Source organism: Rhipicephalus microplus, chromosome 10, assembly GCF_043290135.1.
Source record: "Rhipicephalus microplus isolate Deutch F79 chromosome 10, USDA_Rmic, whole genome shotgun sequence".
NCBI lineage: Eukaryota > Metazoa > Arthropoda > Arachnida > Ixodida > Ixodidae > Rhipicephalus > Rhipicephalus microplus.
Window position 1 is genome coordinate 57,215,213 of NC_134709.1, and position 27,968 is coordinate 57,243,180.

A 27,968-nucleotide genomic window follows, 5' to 3' on the forward strand; every position below is an offset into this window, starting at 1 on the left:
TGCTGGACGACCACATCACCACGGCATTCAAGAGTAAACAAAGAGAAGGCATCGTTGAAGGCGTCCAGCACCTGTTGATCAACCGCGGAATTTTCATCGCCAGAGGAATAGCCGAGCTGCAAGAAGGGAACGCAAGAGTGATGCTCACGAACTTAAACAACAAGTACAAGCACGTGAGCAAAGGCATGACTGTTCCCTACATTGAAGAGATACTGGAAGCCAGCAACGCTTTCGCCCTAATTGGTTCCACCGCATCTACTCCGATGACTAAAGCGTTTCAACCAGCTTTCGACGAGGCTTTGGGCCCATAAACAAGAACAGCTCAGAACCCTCTTCCTAAAATACAGGAACTGATTTTCGTCGTCGTCAAGTATTCGACTGACACCTGCCGCGAAACATCGAATCATAACAGAAAAAAGCGCCGGGCCACACCATCAGAGCCCGTACAGGGTTTCGACGCGGAAACACCAGGCCATAAAAAACAACTCAATGAAATTCTACGTGATGGCATCATCTTGCCTTCAAAAGGTATGTGGACGTACCCAAAAAAGAAAGAAGTGAGTAAGAAGGGCGGTACAGTAGGCTTCTCCGTCAGCTATCACCACCTGAACAAAATTACAACGAAGCACATGTACCCGCTCCTACTTATGAAGCATGCCCTAGATCGTGTTCACGCAACCCTAGCAGTAAAGAGGCAACCGGTATGCCCGCCTGCCTATGATGCTTTAGTGCAGTGTGCCATTATCGGTGTGATCGCTTCTCTGTATAAAGACGTATTGCAGCAAGTTTTAAAAATTCAGACTTCCAAGGAAGACGAAGTTTCTCTTTGTCAGAATGCCGAGACTTTTTGTTCCTACATTTTTGTGGTTAATAGTGAATTCACCAGTCAAATGCAGTTTTCCGCTGGCATGTGATGTAGATCGGGGAGTTGGAAAGATAATTCAGGGTGAGAAGGTACTGAAGAAGCTGCGCATGGGGTAATGTAAAGCCCAGTTTTGTGTAGCATAGCATATCAATGGGGTGGGAAAGAGAAGTGAGAGTAAGAAGGAAGTAAAGAAGCAGTACTTGGAGTAATGCAATGAACAGTCTTGTATATCATAGTATATCAAGAATAGGGTAGAAGTGAGGGGGAGAAGGAAGTAAAGGAACTGAGTACGAGTTAAAGAAGAGCACAGTCTTGTATATCATATTGTCACGTTACACCGTGACTGCAACCTGTACATAGGACCACACTATCTATCTATCTATCTATCTAACTATCTATATCTATCTATCTATCTATCTATCTATCTATCTATCTATCTATCTATCTATCTATCTATCTATCTATCTATCTAGCCGCTTACGTTTGGGTGCTCTCGTGGTCACCCTCCTAATTTGGCGTTAACCAAAATTAGCATGGGAGGGTAAGATGGTTTGACGTATATGACGCGCTGGTCAAGACATGAAAAATGTCATGATCCCGTCGCATACGTCGTCAAACACTTCCCGCCATACAGTGACACGTACCTGAGGGCGGGTAAGTGCCGCTGGTATGCGGGTATGTGCCACAGGTGATTGACACTTAGTTTCTACCCAGGAACGACAAAAACACACATAAGCAATTTTAACGAGTGAGCGTTAAGCAATACCTGACATTGGTAGCGTCGACCCAACGAAGGCATAGAATAGATGTCACGGGTAATAAAAACTTGACATAGGCAGCATTCACCTCCCGACGAATGCAAATAGTAAAATTTAGGGTCCCAGCAGGAGTCGAATCCAAGCATTCTGCGTGGCAGGCAAGCAATCTACCACAGAGCTACGCCAGGTCTCGGAACTACTTTTCGAATCGACGCTAGTCTTCGTGAAATATATAGTCGTTGAAGTTCTGCCTACCCAATTTTATAAACATTAAATATGTACTCCTTTGATACAGCCGTGACGTCGGGTTAACATCAATTGTTGTTAGTTGCCATGCGCCGTAGTTTATTTATGTAGCAGTGTCTAGGGCCAGCATCACCACGAGCATCAGCGCTTCGTATTCCATCTTCTAGTTGCTAATACACATGTTCCCGTTGACATCGTTGTGCACGTGCAAACAACTGGTTATGTAAACATCTGCAACCCTACAACATATGTTTGTGCGTGCAACATTTGTGCATAAATTTCGCGCCAATTCATGACGTGTCGCTTAATTAAAAAATTGCAACGTGGTCATTTTCCCTCCGCATGCTTTGCATAACGTTTATTGCCAGGTACGTGTGATCTGCAGAATTCGTTTTGTCTTTTGGAGTGTTTTAGTTTATTTTTTCGTTCCTATTCATATCTATTTTCATCAGTCTTGGTGAGCCCAGGCCTTTAACACTCGTTTCGAAACACACTGATTAGGGTGGGATGTCTGGCTAATATAATCAACCATTTCTCCTGGCGGATTCACTGCAAAACACAGGCAATTGTGGCGTACTTGCAAAAGTGTGACGCTAGCTGCTAACAATTTTTTTTACATCTCCTTCTTTCTATCATGCATTAACCTCTCAGTTTGCCCCAGATGTTAACACTTAAAGAAAGCACGCCAGTCTTTAGCGTACCCTCCGGAGCTGCCGTGAAATAAGGGAACTGTGTAATCCTCAAACTTCTCACATCACTACCTTTCACCAATGGAAAGCAGCCTGCTCAGTTCCCAACAGGAAACACAAGAGTGGGTCATGGAGCAGGAAGAGATAGCCGCAAGGGATCAACGTCTCCTGGATGCCTGACCAGCAGTGCACTTTTGTGCGCTGAACAAGAGCTCCACAATTCATATTCTTTCTCCTCCTCCTCTAGCAAACAAATTGTCACATGGTGTTTACGAATCAACTGAATAGGCTCACTACGCTTGTTGAAACACACATTGTTACATCTGCAGCATCACAAAGGGCAGCAGCAGAGTAGGTACGTTAACCGAGATGCTTCCCAATCCTTCGTTTTCCGCACCAGAGATGCGCTTACTGAGATCATTTGATTTTACTACTCCATGTAATGAAGTCACGAGGTCACCTAGTGCTCGCTGAATTCAGCAAGAAGAGAACCACCAACTTCTTCTATCGCAGTCGTAACATGACGACATCAAGCACTTTTATTATTCGGTGGTTTGTTATACACATTTTCCGTGTAATGATTCATTGCACATTTCTATGATGAAAAAGGTAGAGAGGCGTGTGAGTGTGAAGTAGAAGATAAAAAGATCATTTTTATGAAACGGCAAAACGATGTTTCCGTGGGTCGAGCCGTTATTTCAGGGAGCCAGTGGCACGAGAAAATTGCCTGACTTTTTACAAGGTTGCCCACTCGCTTCCCAGCTTTCGCCGAGTGAGACCCACCTGCCACAATCTTTCAAACTTGGTGCGCGCGATGACGGGTGAGTTTCCCTCGGCTTTACTGTAGCTAAAGTCCAGCTGATGTGAAATAGGTGCCCACGATTGCTTGTCTTGAGTTATCAGGTCCGTTGCATTTCTAAAGACATCGATGAATGCACCAATCGGACATAAATTTAACTACATATGTTTACTCATAGCTCGCTATTAAGACTTCGTACGCAAACCAATGGTTTGCATATTAAGTGGGTAAAGAGGTAGACAACTGACCTAATATTCCAATGCCGACGAGTGCTCTTCAAGAAGAAAGATGAGTTAAATGTTCACAAACACTGATGCGGCACTAACAAATAAAGTTCAACACTCATGATCATCGGTAGATTTCGCCAGTGCACTGATACACACCCAAATGATTGTGATTGTAACCGCGTGTGCTTCTCAGGAGGAATGGGGTTAGTTACACGTCTATAAGTCTCAGCTCGGCAATAGCACGTAAAACTTTGGCGCTATAACTTAACCTTGCTTCATGATCAAAATTTGTATTGTATGCGAATGATGTCTCATACAGTTCCGTAGTGAATGCGTACGCAGCCGTGGGAGTGTAAAAGTGTCAACGTCTGGTTGCCATTAGGTATGACGATGAGTTTTTAAAAACGTCATCACACGTAGGTGCATCTTCTGTACGAGTGACCTTGTTCTTTTTTGGCAGGCTCGCGCTTCCTTGCCTCTCTGCGTGCGTTCATGGCTTTCAAGAGCTGTTGCCTTCCATGAACTGGCACACAACTTGTATTTAAAGACCATCTCACGTGTATGCATACTTTTATGGGAACGAAGCGTCCGTAGCCATGCAAAGGAATTAGATCACGCAGTGCACTTGACGAACACTCGCCTGTGGAGTGCCACGAGAGCAGACTTTTTGGCAAATGATTTACCACAGCTGTTGCAATGGTAAGACTTGTATTATGAGCGCATTAGGCGATGTGCCACAAGATCAACCTTTTAGTTCAAGTAATCTATCTGACATGTCGCAGTGACAGGGCTTTTCGCCTGTATGTATATAGTGAATTAATGCGAGATTGTCTTTCCGTGGAAATAATTTACCCGATACATTGCAATTTTAAGGCTTTTGACGCTTGTGCGTTCGTTCGTGCTGACGAAGATATCCCACCTGTGCAAATGGTTCAGCGCATGTAGCACACTTTAAGGTTTCTCGCCTGCGTGCATGCACGGATGTCTCGTGAGGTGATCCTTTCGTGCAAATGATTTATCGCATGATCCGCACTGATAAGGCTTATCGCCTGTATGCACGTGCAGATGTCTTGAGAGGTCACTTTTTTGTACAAATGATTTATCACAAGATCCGCACTGATATGGCTTGTCGCCTGTATGCATGCGGATATGTATTATGAAGTTATCCTTTCGTACAAATGATTTATCGCATGATTCGCACTGATATGTCTTATCCCCTGTATGCATACGGAGATGTCTTGTGAGGTTACCCTTTTTTGCAAATGATTTATCGCAAAAGCCGCAATGATATGGCTTTTCGCCTGTATGCATGCGGATATGTATTGTTAGGGCACTCCTTTGTGCAAATGATTTATCGCACGTGTTACAATGATAGGGCTTATCGCCTTTATGCATGTGGAGATGTCTTGCGAGGGCATTCTTTTGTGCAAATGTTTTATCGCACACGTTGCAACGATGGGGCCTCTCGCCTGTATGTGTGAGCATATGTTCTGTGAGGTTTCTCTTTTCTGAGAATGACTTCTGACATATGAAGCAATGATGGGGCTTCTCGCCCGTATGCGTGCGCCAATGTCTCTTGAGTGTGCTACCTTTTTGAAATGTATTGACACACACTTGACACTTATGGCGTCGTTCCCCCGGTGGCTTCTGGCCGCGGTTGACGTCGCCGTAGACAACGCTCAGATCCTCGCACTTTTCCCTCTGTGAGAAGCCAGTAGCGTCTCTGCGATATGAGACAACGCATGTAATAGGACACACACACAATTAGGTGTAAGGACAGACCCCTATTTTTGTCAATAGACAGTTAGGATAAACATGATAGCTTTTATGAGGCCTACTTGGTTAATCATACTCTTTAGCATTAGCAATGTTTTAGCATTCGTTAGCATTGATCAGCAACAACTCAAGATTGGTACATAACGTACACACACATTTTTCTTAGAAGAAGTGCACACTGTTTTTTTTGTTCAAACTTATAACATTTCCTCGCTGTATCTATACATTAATCAATGCCTACTCGTTCACTACTACTCAATGCGACAAGACAGTATGTACAGTCACTTGAGATGTGCCTCTAAAGCGGAGAAATTCCTCAGTATCAAATCACGACCCTGCTTTTTTTTTCTGAGAATGACTTTCGACCTACAATCACGTCCCTGACTCTTTGCGGTACCTATTTTTCAAAGCCGACCCGACTTCTCAGCTAAGCACATCGGCACAACGCTGTTCTGCAGGCTTTGCAAAATATTACATTGCATATTCTCCAAAGCAAAATAACTTTACACAGATGTAAATAACGTCATCTGGAGTATATAACACATGTAAGCAAGCAATCACGGCCGTTTTCTGCGCTGCAACAAAGCAAAAAAAGGTTGTTTTACTTCATTCACTGTAGCTCGTTTTCGTAATACACGACGCCAATATTCCCGAGCTATTCCAGGGTTGTTGATGTGTGGTACATTCGCAAGGCTGTAAGAATCAATGTTACCTCTAAAGCAATCACCCCCAAAGCTCGCACTTTCGTTGAGCGTACGACTTTCCTAATGAACTTAGTCACCGTACAAAATTTTCTACCACTAGGCGTAACAAAATAATGGCATCTTCAAAATATTGACATAAATAAATAAAACAGGTGCCAGTGACGTGCATTGACACGATAAAAGAGGTAGTTTTGAAATTATTGTACAGTTGCAAAAAACGCTAGCCTACGTGGTAGGCGCTGCACTGTCACTGCGAAAGCTACAAAAGCGGCCTTTCAGACCTTTTCAAAACACTCATTGGGTAACTATTGCAAGCACACTTGTTTGGTACCCACTAGGGCATTAATAATAAATTTTTGTGTAGTAGGCCGGCTTTCCCCACGCTAATTTTTTGTCGTCATTCTTCTGAGAAGCGTGCTATCCGCTAAACCCTTGCAAGGAATTTTGTGCCATATGTCTATGCAGTGGCTGACTACGATGAGGAATCAAGGATGGAAAGGTATGTGCCACAGATAATAAGGGAACAAGAACAAGCTTTTGTGAAGGATTGGACCATCATACGGCCCACTTGTTACGCTTTTCGCATTGTGCGACGACTGGTTGTTTTTTTCGCTGTTGTAAAACGCTTTATAAGTCGTAATAACGCGATCGCTTTCCCAACATCAAACCTGCCTAAGGCAAGTTTTTCAACCAGTCACAATCAATGGTGTAGCTCAGTGTAGCTCAAGGGCAGAATACAAGGCTGGCATCCAGCGTACCCGGGTATGAGCCCCTGTGTGCCATTGGTGCTAGGTCGTTCCTGCCTAAGGCAAGTTTGACATGTTATAAGCACCAGCGTAACTTACTGGCAGCATATTGGGCTAGCACGCAGCGGGCCCGGGTTCAAGCCCCAATGTGTCATTGTTAAAAGATTTTTTTTTCTAATCTAGCGCAATGTGGTTACGGACATCGGTGGCGGCGGTGGTCCGGGCGGCGACGGCGGACAACAACTGCACGTGACCTGAATAGTGATCTCATAACAGCTTTTGCTGTAAAATAAAGACTAAATATTTAAAACCGCTATTCACAAGCTCTTCCAATGCATTAGTGATATATATTAAAGAATTTTTGTCCACCCTACATGCACTAATCTGAGCAATTGCGAGCTTTGTGACATTTTAAATTGTTTTCCATCCATTTGCATGGCATCTAAGCAGTTCAAGCGGCTGTATAACAAGAGGACCGTTGCTGGATGCTATGCTGGATACTGCCATTGATGTTTTGATATTTTTGGAGTAACTATTTCTATTCTGAAGACAATGTCTCATATGGAGACATATATGGCCCATGTGCATCTGTTTTCTGTCATTTCAGGATTTCAAATAGAAAAAAAATTTCCCAGATGTCACTAAATTGTGCAAAGCTCGACCAGAACAGAGTAGCTGGGTATAGTTCAGGTTCTCTTGTTAACCATTTTTACAGAATTCTTGGCCTGCAATTGAGCGCATGCTGACTCTTGATCTTGATAACTTTCTATCGGCTACATGTGGCGGACTTCTTTTATAACGCATTGGTTAGAAACTTCAGTATTGCGTATGTGCCTCAGAAATTTAGCCAATCTCTTTACTCAGAATCCTGGTCCACAAATTCTGGGAGCTGCCGCTCCCCCTTTCGAGAATGGACGAAGAAGCCTCCCAGGATTTTCGAGGTGGACAACCGCTACGTCTGGCAGCGGCTAGGAAACGTGGGACCACCTCAAGTGTCACAGACAGCGAGGCAACGGAGCTCTATTCCGACGGTTTCGAGTCATCGAATGACGACTACACAGTCGTCATGAGCCACCATGCATCATCGTCGACGGCGAGTATATTCACCGTGCAGGCTACCGCACATCGTTGGCCACACACTATACTCTTCATGGCTGTGGACCCTTCAGCCAATCTACGGTGGCTTAACAGGCAATACCTCTCTGCATACCTCGAAGGACTCGCTCCAAATGAGATGAAAGACGTCAGGATTAACTCACGGAAGAATGTTCTGGCAGTTGATATTTTACACCGTAGTGCGCTGCAAAGCCTACAAAACATCTCAGAAATCGACCGAGTCACAGTTAAATCAGTGATCCCCACTGACTGTAAGGGCAGTGTTGGCGTCATTTATGACGTGGACGTTTCCATTCCCACTGACCATTTCCAGCTACAGACGCTACAGTCCAGGTTCAGCTAAGCCAGCTACAGACGACATCCCCATCAAGCACATCGCAAGGCTTGGTAAGTCACGATGCCCGAAGATTGTTTTTGAGGGAGACAGTCTTCCCCCACAGGTCAAAGTTGGCCACGTTCGCTACCAGGTCCGTCCACACATACTGAAACACCTAGAATGCTTCAGATGTTTCAAGATATGACATGTCAAAGGAGTGTGTACCAGCAATGTCGTGTCTCGCGGTGTGCCAAACCTCATTCAGAAGACACCTGCCACGCAACTGCGTTCAAGTGCTCCAATTGCCATGGCACTCATAAAGCGTCGTCTAAAGAGCGCCCACGAGTGCGAAACGAACGCGCGGTGCTGAAACGCATGGTGCGCGACAATTCAACGCACAGGGAAGCCGCTGCTACTGTCACGCGACGTCGGCCTCACCACCGAAGATCATCACGCAACGTGACATCCGCCGGTAGAGACACGTCATCTCAAGCAAGAAGAACTGGCCCCCCATTGTCAAGCTCTGCGAAGACGCATACACCGAAAATAGAATCAGGGTCACGACTCCCACCTCGTGAAGAGTGGCCATCACTTCCACGATCAGAGCCTGTTTCAGAGGTGCATCTAATTTCGCCAACTTCGATGCCATCACGAATCAGTGATGAAAAGACAACCGAGGATCGCCAGGTCATCAACATGTTGCAGACCCTTATGAGCGCAATGCGCAAGCTCCTAAGCAACACGAACACCCCATCAGCGCAGAGCGCACTTCAAGTGCTGGACACTTTGAGTCCGGTGCAAGCAGCTCTAAGGTAAAACGATGGCCTGCAACATGTTATCCTTTCGAGAGGAGGTCAAGAACGCATCTGTCCTTCAGTGGAATGCCAGAGGACTTAGGGCGCGTCTTAGGGCGTATATGTCCGAGTTTCGGCAATATGTATTCACGAACCAGTTCTCCATAATTGTGATTTGTGAACCGAACCTGTCAGCTCATATGAGACTGTCTGGATATGAGTGCTTTATGTCTTCTACCCACGGAGAGCGCAGCAAGGTCGTTGTGTTCATACGGCGTGATTTAACTTATGTTCATCACCCTGTACCCCTTGACGAAGAAAGCCAGTACGTTTGCCTAACAGTAGAAAACAAGAAGACCACATTCACCCTCATCGGAGCCTACTTATATCCATCAAGTCGTCTAGACCGTGAGCGCTTGCGCGAAATTTTGAATTCAACTCTCCAGCCATGCGTGATAACTGGCGACTCCAATGCCCACCACTACTTATAGGGAAGCTCCAGGGTCAACACTAGAGGTAGACAGTTAGTGTCTTTCGCTTCTGAATGTGAACTTATCCTCGTGAATGACGGCAGCCCTACTTATCTGCGTGGATCGGCCTATAGCAGTTGCCTGGATCTCACTTTCGTCTCACGCTCGTTCGCCAGCAGAGTGCACTGGTTTTCAGATTTGGAAACAAGGGGTAGTGACCACATTCCAACATACCTGAAGATTGACGGCTTTCCAAGTCTGAAGTCCTCCAGAGCCGTCCAGTGCACCGATTGGAAAAAATACAAGTTAATCATGAAAGACCATGTTGGCACCTCACCTTTCAACCTAGAGGACGCAATAAAGAGTGCCCTACAGTCAACGACGCTTTCGCTTCCGGTGAGCTCATCTCGCACTGATATGGACATTGATCTCTAAAAACTCCTAGCGATTCTTCGTCGTGCAGAACGACGGTATAGACGCACGAGGTCATTTGATGATCTGAGAGTGGCCAGACGCACACAAAAGAAAATGCAGCGTCACATGGACAAGCTGGACAAGCAACGATGGGTATCTTTTTGCGAGTCTTTGGATCCCAGAAAGCCTCTCTCACTAATCTGGCCAACTGTCCGGGGTCTTCGTACAACCATTACTCAGCGCTACCCATTAAAATCCCGGGCACTTCACTTACGCTGCGAAGAGATTGATGTCGCAGATTCTTTCTGTCGAAAGATTGCCTGTGGGGTCAAATTAAACTGGGACGAAGACGCCCAACTTTTCTGTATCCTCACGTGATCCCCGAATGAAGATTTCGTTTTCAGTGGACGAACTAAAAGCTGCGCTTGCTTTGTGTAGACGTTCTTCAGCGCCAGGATCTGACGACATCACTTACCGCGCTCTGTGTCACCTAGGAGATCAAGCTCGGAAGGCACTCTTGCTGCTGTACAACGACTCCTGGCAAACTGGCATGGTTCCACAGGAATGGAAGTCAAGTCGCCTGATTCCACTTCTCAAAGCCGGCAAGTCACCTTTCGGAATTTCCTCTTACCGCCCGATTGCCCTTGCAAGCTGTGTGGGAAAGTTATGGAAAGGATGATTTTAACGCGTCTGGAATGGTGCTTAGAGTTCTGCGAAATATATCCAGATGCCATGTCCGGGTTCAGACGAGACCACTCGTCAATTGACAATGTAGTTGACTTGGTGACATATGTGGAACACCAGAAGGCCTGCAAACGGTTATCTGCTGCTCTTTTTATTGACGTTAAGGGGCATACGACAATGTCACCCATGAATCCATTCTCAGCGCACTTGAAGGAGTGGGACTCGGTGGCAGGATATATACGTCGGTTCAGAGCTACCTTCAGAAGAGATCATTTCACGTGCAGACAGGAAATGGCACGACACCCGAGTATTACTGTAGCCGAGGAGTCCCACAAGGCGGAGTGCTAAGCCCGACGCTGTTCAACCTAACACTCATTGGAGTAGTTGGCAAGGAACCAAGCAGTGTACGATTTTCCATTTATGCTGATGACGTCTGTGTGTGGACATCAGGTGTGACTTGACTTCAACTTCGCGCTCGACTTCAGAAGGCAGCATCAGTGACATCGCACCACCTACGCGAACAAGGGCTCGAAATCACAAATGGAAAGTGTGCAGTCGTGGCTTTCACCAGGAAACCAACGTCCGCTTACGGCATATCAATTAACGGGTAGTTGGTGTCATGCAGCCAGAGTCACAGGTTCCTAGGAGTCGTAATTGACCGAAACCTGTCTTCGACACCCCACGTAAACTACGTGAAAAAGTGGCGGACGGCCATTTGTCACTTATTCAGGTTTCTTGCCGGGAAAAGTTGGGGAATGTTGGTCGATTCTATGTTACAGCATTACAAGGTAATATTTATTGGATTTCTACGGTATAGCCTACCTGTTATATCTAACCGAGCAAAACGAACCTGTGCACAATCCAAAATATTCAAGCTCAGGCGCTAAGATTATGCCTCGGTTTACCCCGCTGCGCGTCGACAGATGAAACAATCGCCATTGCACAGGACTACTCGATCATGACGCACATCACCATTGAAACGATGCGTACGTACCTCAGGATCATGCTAGGAATCCTTCCCACCACTTGTCAACTCTCGCTACTGATAGGCCCCGCACGAAATTGAGTGCAATTGTCTGTGCACATCGTGCGTCGTTTACGTCAGGTTTTACGCCTGCTGAGAAACTGGTGTATCCTCCGTGGTACCTGACACTTCCGCAAGTACGCATTTCAATTCCAGGAATACAGAAAAATCAAATTTGCCTTCATCAGCCCTAAAACAATTGAGGTTGAACCTTCTGCACGAAATGTACAACAACCACGTGCACATATACACTGATGGCTCAACCACAGTGTCTGGTTCTGGCAGTGCGGTGGTGATTCGAGCTAGAGGAATCACTCTGCGAATCAAGCTGTCACACGCCACTACGTCTACGGCGGCAGAACTTGCGGCTTTGCGTGGCGCTCTAGAGTACATCAAATCTCAGAGACCGAGTAAATGGGCTGTGTTTTCAGACTCGAAACCGGCCCTACAGAGCATGCAGTCAGTCCTTCGACGAGGTTGCCATGAACAGTTAACTTACGAAGTTGTCAAGCTTGTTCACCACGTCACAGAAACAGGCCACGAGGTCAAGTTTCAGTGGCTTCCTGGCCATTGTTGGATCAGTGGCAATGATTCTGCAGACAACACCGCTCGCACATCGCACCAAGAAGAGCACATCCTTCCAATTCCTCCGTCGAGGACTGACGCTGCAAAGCAACTTCGTCACCTGGCACGTAGTCTGTGTGTGCAGAAGTACAACACCCCAAGCATAAGACATAGGAGACTCTACCAAATAAACCCTCGACTTGAACTTCAACCTCCATCCGGACTTCGTCGACGTGAAGCTTCGCTTCTTTCTCGCCTTTGGTTGGGGGTTGCCTTCACAAAAGCATATAGAACCCTCATCAGACTGACCGACAATGCTGAATGCGACGTCTGCTGCGCCAAAGAAGACATGGACCATCTGATATGCCATTGCCCTCGATTTGCCTCCGAAAGACAGAAGCTTTCGAACGCATTGCGACAATTCGACGAACCGCCACTCTCTATGCAGATGCTACTGGAACACCGTCCTCGCCTTTCGTCGGCTCAGAAAGTAGTCAAAGCTGTCTTGTGCTTTTTGAGGACTACAGGCCTACGTGACAACCTTTAACTTTTGTGTAGTGCCACCGCTGGATACGCGCCAGCCGATAGACTGACAATCCTTTTTTTTCTCTCTCTCTTTTTCTTCTCTTTCCCCTCTCTCTCATCTTTATGTCCCCTTCCCATTCCCCCAGCGTAAGGTAGCAAACCGGGCATATGCCTGGTTAACCTCCCAGCCTTCTCTCTTGTTTATCCCCCCCCCTGGTCCACAAAAAAATGAAAGAACACACGGGCACCAAACACCGATTAAAAGTTTGGTAGTAACGTAACAAAGAATTGACGGAGACGGAACATGGTAAATACCGGGGCTCCGTGCTTCACAATTGCTTGTTAATCATCTGTACAGAATGCTTGGGTGGTGGTTAAGAGCGTGTTGGTTAATGAGAACGGTGGTTTTGTATCCACGACACGCGGCAATACTCGACCAGAACAGCTGTGTCGCCAGGCTTGTGCTGAACGAACAGCACATTCTATGCGAAAACTTGAAGATCGGCGGAGATGCGTAATAACAGCTACAAGCTTGCAGACAATTCTATGCATTTTTTCAATGCTGTAGTTGAGGACGCATACCTGCTCGTATTCCTCTGTGAAGTCAAACGTTACTGCTATGCCACATCCGATAAGCTGGCTTCCCTGTAATGGCGCCTAAAATTTTGCTCTTACCGCACGGTGCTTTCGCCACACGCTGAAGCTCCTATGACCGTACGGCTTGTGCTGGGTACGGCATAATCAAAGGAGCTGCTGCTGCACACTGGCTGTGGCAAGGTGGTTCTGTTTTCGGCCGCATGAATTTGCCCTGAAAACAAACGTAGTTCTTCGTTACTGTGACAATGATGCGTGAGAACTGTCAACAAAAGACCTCAAATCTCAAAATATTCTATAGCAGTTCTTCAGAAAAGAACAGACGATGACAATGCACCCGTACTGAAGGTCACATCTTTTGATAAAAAATAGGACATCGTAACCAAAGTTTGTGTGTCCGGAAATTTAGAGTGGTACTGAAGGAGTTCATTGTATTGCATTGTGAGGATCTTCTAATATTCATGTGATGACCTTTAGGTGGCAGTGCACGATTTATTTATTTTTTTCAACTTGTTTGCATCACAAATATTGCCTATTTAAGCAATGTGAAAGTCTTTCTAATAAATTTGTTAGTATATGTGAGATAACTATGAAACTCTACAAGAGTCATAGAAGCCACATGGAATTTGCATTTTTTATGTACTCTCCGCGCTCAAAAGAAACTTCTGCTAATAAAACCAAAATGAGGTGTGCTTCCTTGCTATAGTGTTGATGGGAAATATTAAATCACTTACCAACATGGAAAGATTTGCCTTCGTCCTGGGGTTTCGAAGCGTTCTGCTCTGCATTGACGTTTGCAACGGGAACCCTACAGACGCAAAATGTTTTCACGTAGGGTTATGTGACGATAAGAATAGAACGGCATATCAACTAGGCTAGTAAAGAAGGTACAGGGCTTTGTGCATGGGCTATTTCCCTGTTGCCACATTGAAGGGAGAGAAAAAGGAAAAGGCTAAGAGGTTAATCAGTTCTCAGTCCGGCTGGCTACGCTGATCTTCTGGGAAAAGTGAATCTGTAATACCCCTAATGTGCAGGAGCAACTGAACCTTATTTGTGTTCAAATATCACCGTAGTGTTTAGATTGTTCCGCTGCAAGACTATAACCAAGTCACTTTCGAGTGAAAGAATTGACATTCCGACAATAAAAGCACTCCATATTGCCCGTAAAGCATGATATGTATCTACATGACCAAAAAAAAGATCTGCTACTGTTTCAGATTGAAAACTCTCCCAGTCTCAAATGTGATATCACGCCGCCCTTGCAGCAAAGAGGTGAGTGGTTTACCCGTCTGCCTATGTAGATTGGATGCTTCCATTGAACCCTATTCCATACCGAGGAATAGTAACTTGCCGCAATTTCATTCCTTTTGATTCGTCAGAATAAATAGCTTAGCCCACGCATTACCACTGTGGGAAGGTGAACTAGCTACTCTCCACCACATCATGTGGGGAGGGTGTAACAGCGCTATGCACAGTGGGGACGGGCAGTGCCAGGACGCCACGTATCGCGAAGAGGTGAGAGCGTGGATACGCTCCCAAGACCTGAAGACGCATCGAAGGGCCATCCAGCGGCTTGAGGAGGCTTTGGCGAAGCAACGTTGAAAAGGAGCCGACAACTCATCTGACAGGCGCGGAGGCACCCGAGTAACTGTCGCCTAGTCAGAACTTAACATCCTCGATGTCTAGGCTCTGAGATTATCGGACTTTACTAATAGCCTTAATCTTGATAGGCAATATCCGCACCCCGCGAAGCTGGGAACTTCCTACGTGCCGGATGTATAGATAATATTATTTCTCTCTCTCTCTCCGCGAATGGTCGGGCCGGTCCATTTCGTTCCTAGAATATTTAAAACACAAAAGAGGCATACCTTGACATATATATCAAGCTAAGGATGACTGTAACAACATAAATTGGATGTCATCAGATGCATTAAGCAGTGCAAAAGTGCGCAAAAGACGCCATGGTTGAGCGATAGTTGTTTAGAGACTTATTTCATGCAGTACAACCAAACTCTTAGCTCCCATAGAGGCAGTTCTTGATTGATCGATTGATTGATTGATTGATTGATTGATTTGTGGGGTTTAACGTCGCAAAACCACCATTTGATTATGAGAGACGCCGTAGTGGAGGGCTCGCAAAATTTTGACCACCTGGCGTTCTTTAACGTGCACCCAAATCTGAGTACACGGGCCTACAACATTTCCGCCTTCATCGGAAATGCAGCCGCTGCAGCCGGGAATCGAACCCGCGACCTGCGGGTTAGCAGCCGAGTACCTTAGCCACTAGACCACCGCGGCTGGGCTAAGGGCAGTTCTTCCGCTACCTTTAGTACTTGCAGGGTCAGCACAATCTTAGGAAAAATGTTTGTAGTAAACAGTTGACGGTCCATGCGTTTACTTGTTCAGAGCGTATTTTACAACCTTCCTCGCATCTCTTTAGTAAATGCCAGAAGCTAGTGGAGCTTGAAACATTTGCCGTTATTGACCAGGACTGCCTTCTTGGTTTTTATTAGCTAGATAAATACTAGGCTATATTTGTTGCCAGATCTCTCGTAGACACCACTGCATATTTTGCAGTAATCATGGCACTCTTTAGAAACGTTTAGTCCAACCTCTATTTTGGTCGTTTGATTTGATATAAAATCTCCGTGCTAAGTGATGACACCCATATATGCAAATAATAGAGCAAACAATGATGTGTGAAAGACGTTCATTATTTTTCTAAATTGTGTGGCAGCTCACCAGTAGACAGTTTGCTATTCTTAAGTAATAGCATTCAAGCGGCTGCTGCAGCGCATAGATACCAGCTAAAGCTTGATATTCTATGTGCGTCTTTGCGTGTACGTTCTCATCTGTGGTTCGTTCATGCCTCCGTGTATATTGCTATGATGCGTACTTGACTTGGTAAATAAATGAGTTAGTGAGTACTAATTAGTTAGCATGAACAATGACCCCTCGCCTATTAACCTATGTACACTTTTGTATAATAAAGTTACCTTGATGTGGGAATGCACGGGCATATATCGGCGTGTGTTAGCTAAAAAATTGGCAGATTCCACGTACAGCGTGGATCGATGATATGTGAAGCACGAATAAGAAAGGTTGGACGTAAAGAATGCCCTACACGACTTCTGTGTCATCATTATCATGTTTAAATGTGTCGTTTACCTTCGTCATCGATCCACGTCACGTGATCCCAAATTTAGTATATGTGGAGCTAGCGTACTTTCGGTTTCCGTGAAGGAATGTCAACAGAACTTGCCCTACTAACACAAAAAGAGTTAATCTTGAACAGTTTTGAAAATAAACAATTTATGTTGGGTATCTTTGTTGACTATTCTAAGGCGTTTGACCGCCTGAATCACCGCACTTTATTTACAAAACTAGAACATTACGGATTTCGTGGCACTCCTCTTGAGTTAATAATTTCGTATCTAAAGCACAGAAGGCAATGCGTTGCCATCATGTCAGAACAATCTACACTACAAAAAATAACTCAAGGAGTACCGCAAGGTAGCATACTGGGGCCCATACTATTCAACATTTATATCAATGATATAACAAATATTTCTAATGACGCTGACTTCATAGTTTATGCAGATGACACCAGCATTTTCTTGAGATCAAGTGACATAAGTACTCTCTCGGTCATCTCTAACAGTGCACTGAAATGCTTAGCCGAATGGAGCTTCGTTAATTCATTAAAACTGAATACAGCAAAAACTAAGGCGGTCCTTTTCACCCCGCCGCAACGACATGATCTTAAAGATTTCAGATTGGAGCTTGGATCTGCTCGCATAGAACTTACATCAAACGTCAAAACCTTGGGAGTTGTTTTTAACAATCATCTCATTTGGAATGATCATGTTGATCACATTGCCACCCGTTTAGCGAAAGCCTGTGGGGTGCTCTGTAGACTGCGCTATACTTTACCGAGGAGCGTTAAACGCATGATTTATAACGCCCTATTTTCCCCTCACTTAACGTATTGTCAGTTAGTATGGGGTGACACTACAAAAGTCAATTTACATAGGTTGAGTGTGCTTCAGAAAAGAGCAGTTCGTCACATAGCAAATGTTCAGTATGATGCCAATACTGGAGAACTATTTTCCACCCTTAAGATCTGCCCCCTCGAAAATTTCTATAACGTTAACCTCGCTTTAAAATGCCAAAAATACTTCCGATGCAACAACCATAGTTTTTTGTTATTATGCAAGCTGACTATACCTAAAGCTATCTCATATAACATAAGGGAGAGAGACAGATGGCTCATACCTTTTTCGCGAACGAAATATGGGATGAGCAGTCTGTCATACCTTGTGCCACGCTTGCTCAACGAATTTGAAAGAAATGGCATTTGCATACAAAGATCTTCAAGAAGTGCAATAAAACGGTATGTGGGTGAGCACTTATCTTCAAAGTAGTAGTGCGCGTTACGTTAAGTTATTTTTTATCAAAAAATTTGCCTGTTATACAAGCTTCTCAGTTTGTTAAGATGTTTACATACATGATGCATAATGGTCTTTATTGCGCATACAAATTTTGTACATCTCATTTGTGCGAAATAACCTGTGTATTCCATTATTCTACATTATTTCCGCTTGCGTTATGCACTGTTTCATGATTTTTCTGCTAGATGTGATAACCGAAAGTGTTTAATAGAAATGTGAAATTAGAGATGTTTAAATGCATGGTAGGTTGTTTTTGGCTGTCGAGAATTGGGGCAAGGACCTTTGTCAAGCTGCTGTATAGCAGCTTTTTGTTCTTGTCCTCGTGTTCATTATCTTGCTGTAATGAATGCCAAATAAAATTGATTGATTGATTGATTGATTGATTGATATGTCACTTTAAAACTAGTACAACGTTACAACGTGGACGTAAAGAATGCCCTACACGACTTCTGTGTCATCATTATCATGTTTAAATGTGTCGTTTACCTTCGTCATCGATCCACGTCACGTGATCCCAAATTTAGTATATGTGGAGCTAGCGAAATGACCGCGAGCACGCGTGGTATGTTGTCATCTTCATACACGAACGCGCGTCCGGATCATCATGCTTGCACCAGTCATGTACTTTCGTCATTCATTGACGTCACGTCGTAACACCAAGGGATCCCTTCGTCCCTAGACGAAAGGATCCCTGGGTGTTACGATCGTCGTAACACGTCGTCGCCGGTGTTACATCACGCAAACACCGACGTGTTTGCGTCCGGCATCCCTTCGTCCAAGAGACGAAGGGATGCCGGACGTGCTGAAACGCGCATGCGTCAAAGCAACGGAGCGCGGTGCACGCCTGTGAGTATATGGCAGGACTGGTGCCTGGCATGGCAACGCCGGCGTGACAAGACGAAGTGAACGCCGGTGAGCACGCGCACTGCGTCACATCACGTATTGGCACCTTGACTGTGGCATGCAGTCATGTTCTCACATGACACGCATCTCATGATTATCTTGTTTGCACTAGTCACATACCTTTGTCATCCGTTGGCGTCACGTAATACGAAATCTGGCTTATGCGAAACTAGCGAAATTGCTGCAAGCGCATCATCAGTGTGGCATGTAGCCATGTTGTTACATGGCACGGATGTCGTGATTACTATGTTTAAGACAGACAGACAGACAGACAGACAGACAGACAGACAGACAGACAGACAGACAGACAGACAGACAGACAGACAGACAGACAGATAGATAGACAGATAGACAGATAGATAGATAGATAGATAGATAGATAGATAGATAGATAGATAGATAGATAGATAGATAGATAGATAGATAGATAGATAGATAGATAGATAGATAGATAGATAGATAGATAGATAGATAGATAGATAGATAGATAGATAGATAGATAGATAGATAGATAGATAGATAGATATAAAGAGATAGAGACAGATATATATAGAGAGGTATAGATATAGAGAGGTCCGGTGGTGACAATGTGATGCGTCGCCTTGGGTTTGATTGGCAGTTCGGTGTTCCGAGGTTTGGTGATTTCAGGGAATTCAGCCAGAATATTTTGAAAGTTTGACTCTGGGTTGAAAGTGCAAATGCCGCATGAGGACAGGCCAGACTTCAGTCCCAGAACAGCGAGAGAAGTGACGTTATCCTTGAGACGACGATCGTGAACGCTGACGTCAAGCTGACTCAAAGTCCCCTCCCAGGATGGCAATTCTGACGCCGGCCATAACGAAGAGCCATCGATATACGCCTGAGTCTGATGTCTATCGTCATTGCCTGGACTCCATATGCTGCAATAGCAGTGTTATTGACTGCGATTAGGCTCGAAATGGACTTGCCGCCCCGGCGATGTTGATCTGCTGCGGGTAGGATAGATAGCTCCGCTCCGGTGTCGACAAGGAGGCGTGTGCCGGTGATGCGGTCGACAACGAAGAAGAGGCGGCTCGAACGATGGCCCGTGTCGCTTTCCGCCGTTAGCGACTGGCCGGTGAGTTTCCCGTCCACGAGCATGGACGGGTGCAGCGAGTGGCTTGCTCTCTAAAACGACGGTGGTACCAGCAGATGTTCTGCTCTGCCTCGCTTGAGTGTGCGCGGTGCTGCGGGCTTCGAGCATGGGACGGCGAACGATGCCGTGCAGGCCGGTGTTTGTTGGACAGGGCGAGGTTTGCAACTGCTGCAGCCAGTCGGTCAACTCTGTCCTCGAAGCGATCAAACTGGTCTACATTTTCGGGCCTTCCCGTTGCAGCAATAGACATTTTTGGTGGCTCAGTGCAGTTGGTGATGCGGTTGGCGAGTTGAGCCCGACGTTCGAGAGTCACGTCTTCTGAGCCAGCGAGTATCATCCGCGTTGACTGTGGCAGTCTCTGCAAAAACAACTCGCGAAGCAATGGATGTTGACGCTCCTCTGACGCTTGTTGGCCTAGCAGCTGACGCATTCGGTGGAGTAGTTGTGAGGGATGCTGGTCACCGAGCTCTTCATGAGACAGGAGTTGTTGCAGCCTGCTCTGTTCGGACACCTCAAGACGTTTCAGGACGGTGCTTTTTAGTTCGTCATAGGGCTTCTCCGATAGAGTGGAGGCGAGCACATCGTCCACGACGTCATCGATGTCAGGTGGCAGTGCTGAAACGACGTTCAGGTATTTCGACTGCTGCGATGTGATGCGTCGAAGCTCGAAGCGGGCCTCGATTCGGCTGAACCACACCCTGTGGTTTTTGGGCCAGAAATGAGGAAGTTTTAACTCCGAAGCGTTGGTTGTGGGTGAGCCTAATGTACCTTCTTTGTCTAAAATGGCTGCTGTTTTTCCAAACGTCCGAGTCACCACTTTGTAGAGTACTCGCCCCACAGAGGCGCGAAAAGAGGGCACCTACACTCCTTGAAGTTTGGGACAAGACTAGTTTATTTTCCAAGAAAAAAAGGCTTCGAAAGCGACAACCAAAAGGGGCGTGGCTGCGTATCTTCCGCGGCCCTCCGGAAATAACGTGAGGCATGTTGTTCGCGTCTGCGCCGTGCGCCTCGGCATACGAATTGGCATGCGCACACAAAATTATCGCAATCACCGGCGTCATTGCCTGCTACAAGTGCATGCGCACTCATTGTAATGCATTGCTAAATGTGTGATAGGGTCACCTTTCAGACTTGATATAAGCTCCCTTAGCCTCGTATTATGCACGTGAAAGTCTGCCCTATATATGCACAACCACACGTCAAAGGTATACAGTACACCTGACTGTGTGCACGTTCAACAAACTTGAGCTTGTGTTTTATGCTGCGTTTCTTTTATGAACACTGTTAACTTTCTCTCTGGTTGACCAACGCGCACACTCTTCCGATTTCGTTCTGAGTCGTAAACACCAATTTACATAGCACTTTCGCGCCACCAGTTGTTATTCTTTGCTACAGCCTGTGTGCAAAGAGATTGTTACCCCCTTAGATCTAGAACAGTCAGGCAACACGCTTCCGAAAATGGTCCCATTCCAGGTTGCAGCTTCTTTAATAGCCTGGTGACGTACAGTCAACGTCACATAAAACAGGTACCCTGCCTTCTAGAGCCTCTAGCCTGTTCATGAAACGGTCACACCCGCAGGCTGACGTAAAGATCGAGTGCCTAGCCCCGCCGCGGTGGTCTAGTGGCTAAGGTACTCGGCTGCGGACCCGCAGGTCGCGGGTTCGAATCCCGGCTGCGGCGGCTGCATTTCCGATGGAGGCGGAAATGTTGTAGGCCCGTGTGCTCAGATTTGGGTGCACGTTAAAGAACCCCAGGTGGTCGAAATTTCCGGAGCCCTCCACTACGGCGTCTCTCATAATCATAGCGTGGTTTTGGGACTATAAACCCCACAAATCAATCAATCAATCAAGATCGAGTGCCTATATATAAGAAATAGCCAGTGAATGATTGTGCCGCGTGACCTCTGGGTTTTGAAGTTGTTTTTTTTAATCGAATAACTCGCTAGCAGTCGCGTCCTGTACCGCCTTTGCGAGGCGAGAAAGGGTTAGCGCTGAAGATAACAGAGGGGAAGTGAATGCGTAATGCGTAAATGCCATTGAGAAGGATGCCTAGAGTGGAAAAAAAGGAGGGAGTGAGCGTAGACTAGCAGTCACTGCATGCATCGGCGCTGAGAGGGTGGACCGAAGAGGAGGAGAGAGGGAGAAAGCCGCGCATGCGCCATAAGGGTGATCACGCCTCACACAGGATTGATCCTGGAGTCTTTGTGTACGCTTAAGCACACATGGACGCCGACATTCCAGTACTTGGCTCAACGAAAGTGACTTTCACTCAAGACTAGCTAAAATTGTTTTATTTGGCTCACTCTGCCTCAAGCTCATCAATGTTTTACTCACCTAATATCATTCAGATTCGAATTCACAACCTTATCTGAGTTAGTTCAAATCGACTAATTAGTGAGCTTGGTGACCTATGAAAGCATGGCATTAAACTTTATAGGTGTTAGTACTTGCTTAAAAAATTTAGACGTGGTGATGCTGTCCGAAGGATATCTGATACATACTGCTGATTTGGAGGGTTGCCCATGATTTTGTTGTACCAGTCATTCAAGATGCAATTCCAAGCCTCGTCGGAACTGGAAATGGATAACATGCATTTATGATCAAACGCTCACTCATAGCTGTGTATAACGTTTGCTGGAATGTTTCTTATAACTAAACTATTGAATGAGAAAACCATCTCCTTTTTTTAAGAACGTGCTACCAGTCAACTTTCCGCAACGGCACCATGCTGCACCGGCTGCTGCTTCCACGTTTAATGCACATATGTAGCCCATAATGTTGACAGTGGAATGACCGCCACCGTAGATGAGTGCCAGAGCATTGAACGTGTTATTCGAAGGTCGCAGGATTGGAGCCGTGTTGTCTCGAATTACCTCAACGCCCTCTTTTCTTTTTTTCAAGTTTATAATAATTGCTTCTACAAGGATCCCCTACATTTATTTGGGTATCGTCTCACGCTCGTTTGAAAATCGCCAGAACTGCACTGGTTTTCGGATTTTTAAACAAGGGGCTACATTCCAACATGCCTGAAGGTTGACGGCTTTCCAAGTCTCAAGTCTTCCAGAGCCGTCGAGTGCACCGATCGGTAAAAATACATTTTATTCATAGAAGACTATGTTGGCGGCTCACCCTTCAACCTAGAGGACCCACTGAAGAGTATCCTACTGTCCCACGCGTTCGCTTCTGGTGAGCTCATCTCGCAGAGATATGCACATTGAACTCGAGAAACACGAGCGATTCGTCGTCATGAAGAACGACGTTATGACGCACGAAGTCATTTGATGATCTGAGAGTGGCCAGACGCACACCCATTTAAATCTTTGGCACTTCACTTACGCTGCGAAGAGATTGACGGCGCAGAATCTTTCTGTCGAAGAATTGTCTACGGGGACAACTCAAATGGGACGAAGACACCCGACTGTTCCGTATCCTCACGTGGTCCGCGATTGGAGTGTTCGTTTTAGATAAAAGAACTGAAGGCTGCGCTTGCTTTATGTAGACGTTCTTCAGCGCTAGGACCTGACGGGATCTCCTACCGCGCTCGGTGTCACCTAGGAGATCAAGCTCGGAAGGTATTCTTGCTGCTATACACCAACTCCTGGATAACTGGCATGGTTCCACAGAAGTGGAAGTCAAGTCGCCCAATTACACTTCTAGAAGCCTACAAATCACCTTTGGACATTTCCTCTTACCGCCCAATTTCCTCTTACCGCCCTTTTACCGCCCGAAGCTGTGTGGGAACATTATGGAAAGAATGATTTTACTACGTCTGGAATAGTACTTAAAAGTTCTACGAAATTAATACAGATGACATGTGCGGGTTCGGACGAGGCCGCTCATATAAATTGACAATATATTTAACTTGGTGACATATGTAAAGCCCCAGAAGGCCTGCAAACGGTGATGCGCTGCTCTGTTTTTTGACATTAAAGGGTTTACCACAATGTCATCCACGAAGCCATTCTCAGCAAATTAAAAGGAGTAGTACTCGGTGGTAAGATGTATATGTTTGTTCAGAGCTACCTACAGAATAGGTATTTTCACGTGCAGAAAGAATGGCCCGACACCGGAATATTGCTGTAGCTGAGGAGTCCCGCAAGGCGGAGGGCTAAACCGGACATTGTTCAACCTAACATTATTTGGACTAGTTGGCAAGCAGCGAAGCAGCGTACGACTTTCCATTTATGCTGATGACATCTGTGCGTGGATACCAGGTGTGACTTGACTTCAGCTTCGCGCTCGACTTCAGAAAGCAGCATCAGTGACATCGCACCACATACGTAAACAAGGGCTCGTTATCGCAAGTGGAAAGCGAACAGTCATGGCTTTCCCCAGAAGGCCAATGTCCGCCTACAGCATATCAATTAACGGGCAATTGGTGTCACGCAGCCGGAGTCAGAGGTTTTTGAGAGTCATAATCGAGCGAAACCTGCCTAAAATCCAACACGTAAACTACGTGAAAAAGCGGCTGACCACCATTTGTCACTTGTTCAGGTTCCTTTCAGAAGAAGTCTCGGAATGTCTGTCGAGTATATGTCAGAGCTTTACAAGATATTGTTTATTGGATTCCTGCGATGCAGCCTACCTGTTATATCTGACACTCTCAAAACTAACCTGCGTACACTCCAAAATATTCAAGCCCAGGCTCTTAGGATATGCTTTGGTTTACCACGCTGTGCCTCGACGGTTGAAACCCCTGCCATTGCCCATGACTACTCGATCGTGACGCACACCACCATTGAAACGATGCCGACGTTCCTCACGCAACACGATCGGAATCCTTCCCACCACTTGGCAACCTTCGCTACTGAGAGGCCCCACATAAATTTTAGTGCATTGTCTATGCGCATTGTGATTAGTTTACATCAGGTTTTACGCCTGCGGGAAAATTGGTGCATCCTTCGTAGTGCCCGACACTTTCACAAATACGTGTTTCAATTCCAGAAATCAAGAAAAAAATCAAATTTGCCTTCGTCAGCCCTAAAAGAATTAGGCTTGCACCTCTTGCGCAAAATATACAATAACCACGTGCACATATACACCGATGGTTCAATCATAGCGTCTGGTTCTGGTGGTGCTGTGGTGATTCCAGCTAGAGAAACACTCTGCGAACCAAGCTATCAAACGTCACTACGTATGTGTTGGAAGAACTTGCGGCTTTCCGTGTAGCCCTAGAATACATCAAATCCGAGAAAACGAGTAATTGGTCGGTCTTTTCTGACATGAAACCTGCCCTAAAGTCAGTCATTCAACGATGTTGCCACGAACAGTTAACATATGAGGTTGTCAAGCTTGTTCACCACGTCACAGAAACAGGCCACGAGGTCCATTATCACTGGCTACCTCGTCATTGTGGGATCACTGGCAATGATTGCGAAGACGACGCGGCTCACACATCCCGCCAAGAAGAGCACACCCTTCCGAATCCTTTGTCAAGGAAAGGCGCTGCAACGCAACTTTGCCACCTGGCACGTATTCTGTGTCTGCTGGAGTGGAACATCCCAAGCATAAGGCATACGAGATTCTACCAAATAAATTCTCGACTGGAACTTCGACCTCTATCCGAACTTCGCCGGTGTCAAGCTTCGCTTCTTTGTTGTCTTTGGTTGGGGGTTGCCTTCACAAAAACACATAAAACCCTCATTGAATTGACCGACAATGTGGAATGCGACGTCTACGACACCAAAGAAGACATTGACTATCTGCTACGCCGTTGCCCTCGATTTGCCTCTGAAAGACAGAAGCTTTCTGACGCATTGCGACAACTGGGCGGTCGGCCACTCTGTATGCAGATGCTACTGGAACACCGTCCTCGTCTTTCGTCGGCTCAAAATGCAGTCAAAGTCGTCTTGTGCTTTTTGACTACAGGCTTGTGTGAGTACCTCTAACTTTTGTGTAGTGCCACCACTGCATACGCGTCAGCCCATTGACTGACAATCCTTCTTTTGCCTCTTTCTCTTCTCTTTCCTCTCTCTCTCTCTTTCAACTTTACACTCCCCTTTCCCATTCACCCTGCGGAGGGTAGCAAGCCGGGCATGTGCCTTCTTCGTCCTACCTTCTCTCTTGTTGTTCTTTTCCTCTCCGTTTTTGTTAGTCCACATTATTGTTGTGGCGAATGAAAACAAGCCTTAGGTTAAACTTCTTTCTGTCTTTATTTTGTTCTTTACTTAAAGATATGTGAATCTACCTGGGGAGAGGTCCATGACAATTAGGAAGCACAATTTAACAATAACTGATTATTCTCAGAATGGCTTCTTTTATTCTAACACTGCAGAATATGTGAGAAAGAGGAATAGCCTGAAGAATCACTGATCTGTATGCGATAACTGTCACGCATGTGGTTTCTTTCAATCAAATGCAGAAAAGTTACTGGGCCCCCACACCACGCTCTGCTGCAAAACTGTTCCGTTGCTTGTACTCGGTTGTGCTGTGGCATTGCTGTTAGCTGACGACCTACGCAACAGTCTATCTGCTTCTGACCACATTTGACTGTGCTGATTGCAGTATGCAACACCATGCCACAAGAAAACGACAACATATTGCGTATACTACATCGTAGGTCCGCTGCGCAAGAGATTGTTGGCACAGTGCAGGTGAAGGCTTACGCGACTAGCGGCCGGTTCTGTTTGCCTTAGACGCTTCAGAGCCAAATCCGTATCATCGATGCACCATGTGCTTACTGTGCGCGATTAGTTTCAATATTTCTGCAGAATCTTCATAGATTATGATACGTGTTCTGACTAAAGTAGAAAAAAAACGGTAGCAATCGCAATTTCTCGTGCATGCGTAAATGTTTAACGGAAAAAAATACGATGCTTATTGCAACAAGCCCACACTCTGGTACCACTTCATTGAATAACACAATCTGCACCCACGGCGATGCAATCTCATTTTGATTCTGCGCAAGCGCGTTTTCCCGCCAGCCTGTGTGGAGCATTCGGAGTCGCAGTGCTGGCGAAAGCATCCTCGTTCGCTTTACTCACTATGCATCAGCTTACTGAAGACCACAGCCTATTTGTGTAGGCTTTCGTGAGAAGACTACATGTAAGGTTCAACATCAGCTTACTATCATTACATAAAAATTTGCATACGGAGTGACATGCAAAACCCATGATATGCTCATATGGCCTTAGTGAAAGGCTTCGTAAATTTCAGGGTCTGGCTCTCGCGTGCAATTTCATTAAACATTGCTCTGGCCCCTAGCCTTTTGCTTCCATCGAAAGGCGACCAGCATTGCCGGAATCAAACACATGATTTTTCTGTCGCACTACGAGAACCATGACCATTGTATCAACGAGCGGAAGCTGCCATTTATTTCTTTGAACACAAGGCGTCATTATACAAAATAGGATAAAATGCAGTCAGCCTGCGCAACGCACCATTGGCCTCCGAAGACGCCATATGCCAAGAATAAAAACTCTCACATCCCCACGAAAAATAGAGGGCAAGGGATTCAGTAATTTACGTGCCATAATTCAGGCTTCACGAATTCACGAAGGTCTTCTATATGAGCTCACCTGCGATTTTCTTGAGTCGAGCTTGCTTGTGGCATTTCCTGAAGTGCTGTGGAGCTGCCGCCACCAATCGTGCTATGTCCACGTAGTTGTCTTTCATGAGCCATGTCCTTTTGTCTAAATCGGCAAGTCGGGGTGTATGCATAAGTGTTCGACAAGAATCTCACCTGTCTATGACTTGGAACGCGTCAGTTTAGTATGATTTTACGAGGAGCTGCCACTACCAGTTGTAAAGTATTGTGGAGGCAGTCCGTCTTCGGTCATGTCCCTTGTTTTGCGTGGGAACCTTGCACGAACTTAGCATGGTGAAATAACCGCGGACAGCCACCAACCGACGACGACTGTAGCTGTCCGTGCTGTGCCATAAAGTAAAAGGAATGTGTCGACACCTGACACAACGCATGCGCGTCCTTGCGCGCAGCATGTAAAATAAAATAGCCGCTTGGGGCTCTGTATACTTATCACAAAGCGTGATAACCTAGCAACTTCGTAAATGCTATATATCACAAAGCGTGATAACAGGGCAACATCGTAGATGTTGCTATATGAAGCATATGCACATTCTCACCTGCGTTGGCAAATACCACATTGTCTTCCAGCCACTTGTTGCCATCGCCAATCAATAACGAATACTTAGCGAAATATTCTTTTGGTAACTATTCGTACTTCCACGTC

General features: G+C 45.8%; 1 protein-coding gene across 2 annotated transcripts; it reads right to left on the reverse strand.

The window, feature by feature from the left end:
- Window positions 1-3,057: 3,057 nt before the first annotated feature.
- LOC119185988 (uncharacterized) lies at window positions 3,058-27,693 on the reverse strand. Of its 2 annotated transcripts, XM_075875695.1 has the most exons (5): window positions 27,297-27,693; window positions 22,281-22,352; window positions 14,046-14,119; window positions 13,393-13,525; window positions 3,058-5,307 (listed from the first exon to the last, which is right to left on the reverse strand). In XM_075875695.1, the coding sequence occupies exons 1-5, from the start codon at window positions 27,398-27,400 to the stop codon at window positions 4,536-4,538; spliced, it is 1,155 nt and encodes a 384-aa protein (XP_075731810.1). In that variant the 5' UTR covers window positions 27,401-27,693; the 3' UTR covers window positions 3,058-4,535. The 2 variants fall into 2 exon arrangements, with proteins under 2 accessions (XP_075731810.1, XP_075731811.1); XM_075875696.1 differs by lacking the exon at window positions 22,281-22,352.
- Between the last annotated feature and the right edge of the window lie 275 nt (window positions 27,694-27,968).

What these genes read in the sequence shown, in the direction of transcription:
- LOC119185988 (XM_075875695.1), bottom strand. Translation starts at nt 27,400, where the DNA reads ATGGCTCATGAAAGACAACTACGTGGACATAGCACGATTGGTGGCGGC. An exon ending in TCGACTCAAGAAAATCGCAG is followed by an intron (nt 22,353 to 27,296) that starts GTGAGCTCATAT and finishes ATCCATTTCCAG; the next exon opens with TTCCGACGAGGCTTGGAATT. An exon ending in AGGCAAATCTTTCCATGTTG is followed by an intron (nt 13,526 to 14,045) that starts GTAAGTGATTTA and finishes GTTTGTTTTCAG; the next exon opens with GGCAAATTCATGCGGCCGAA.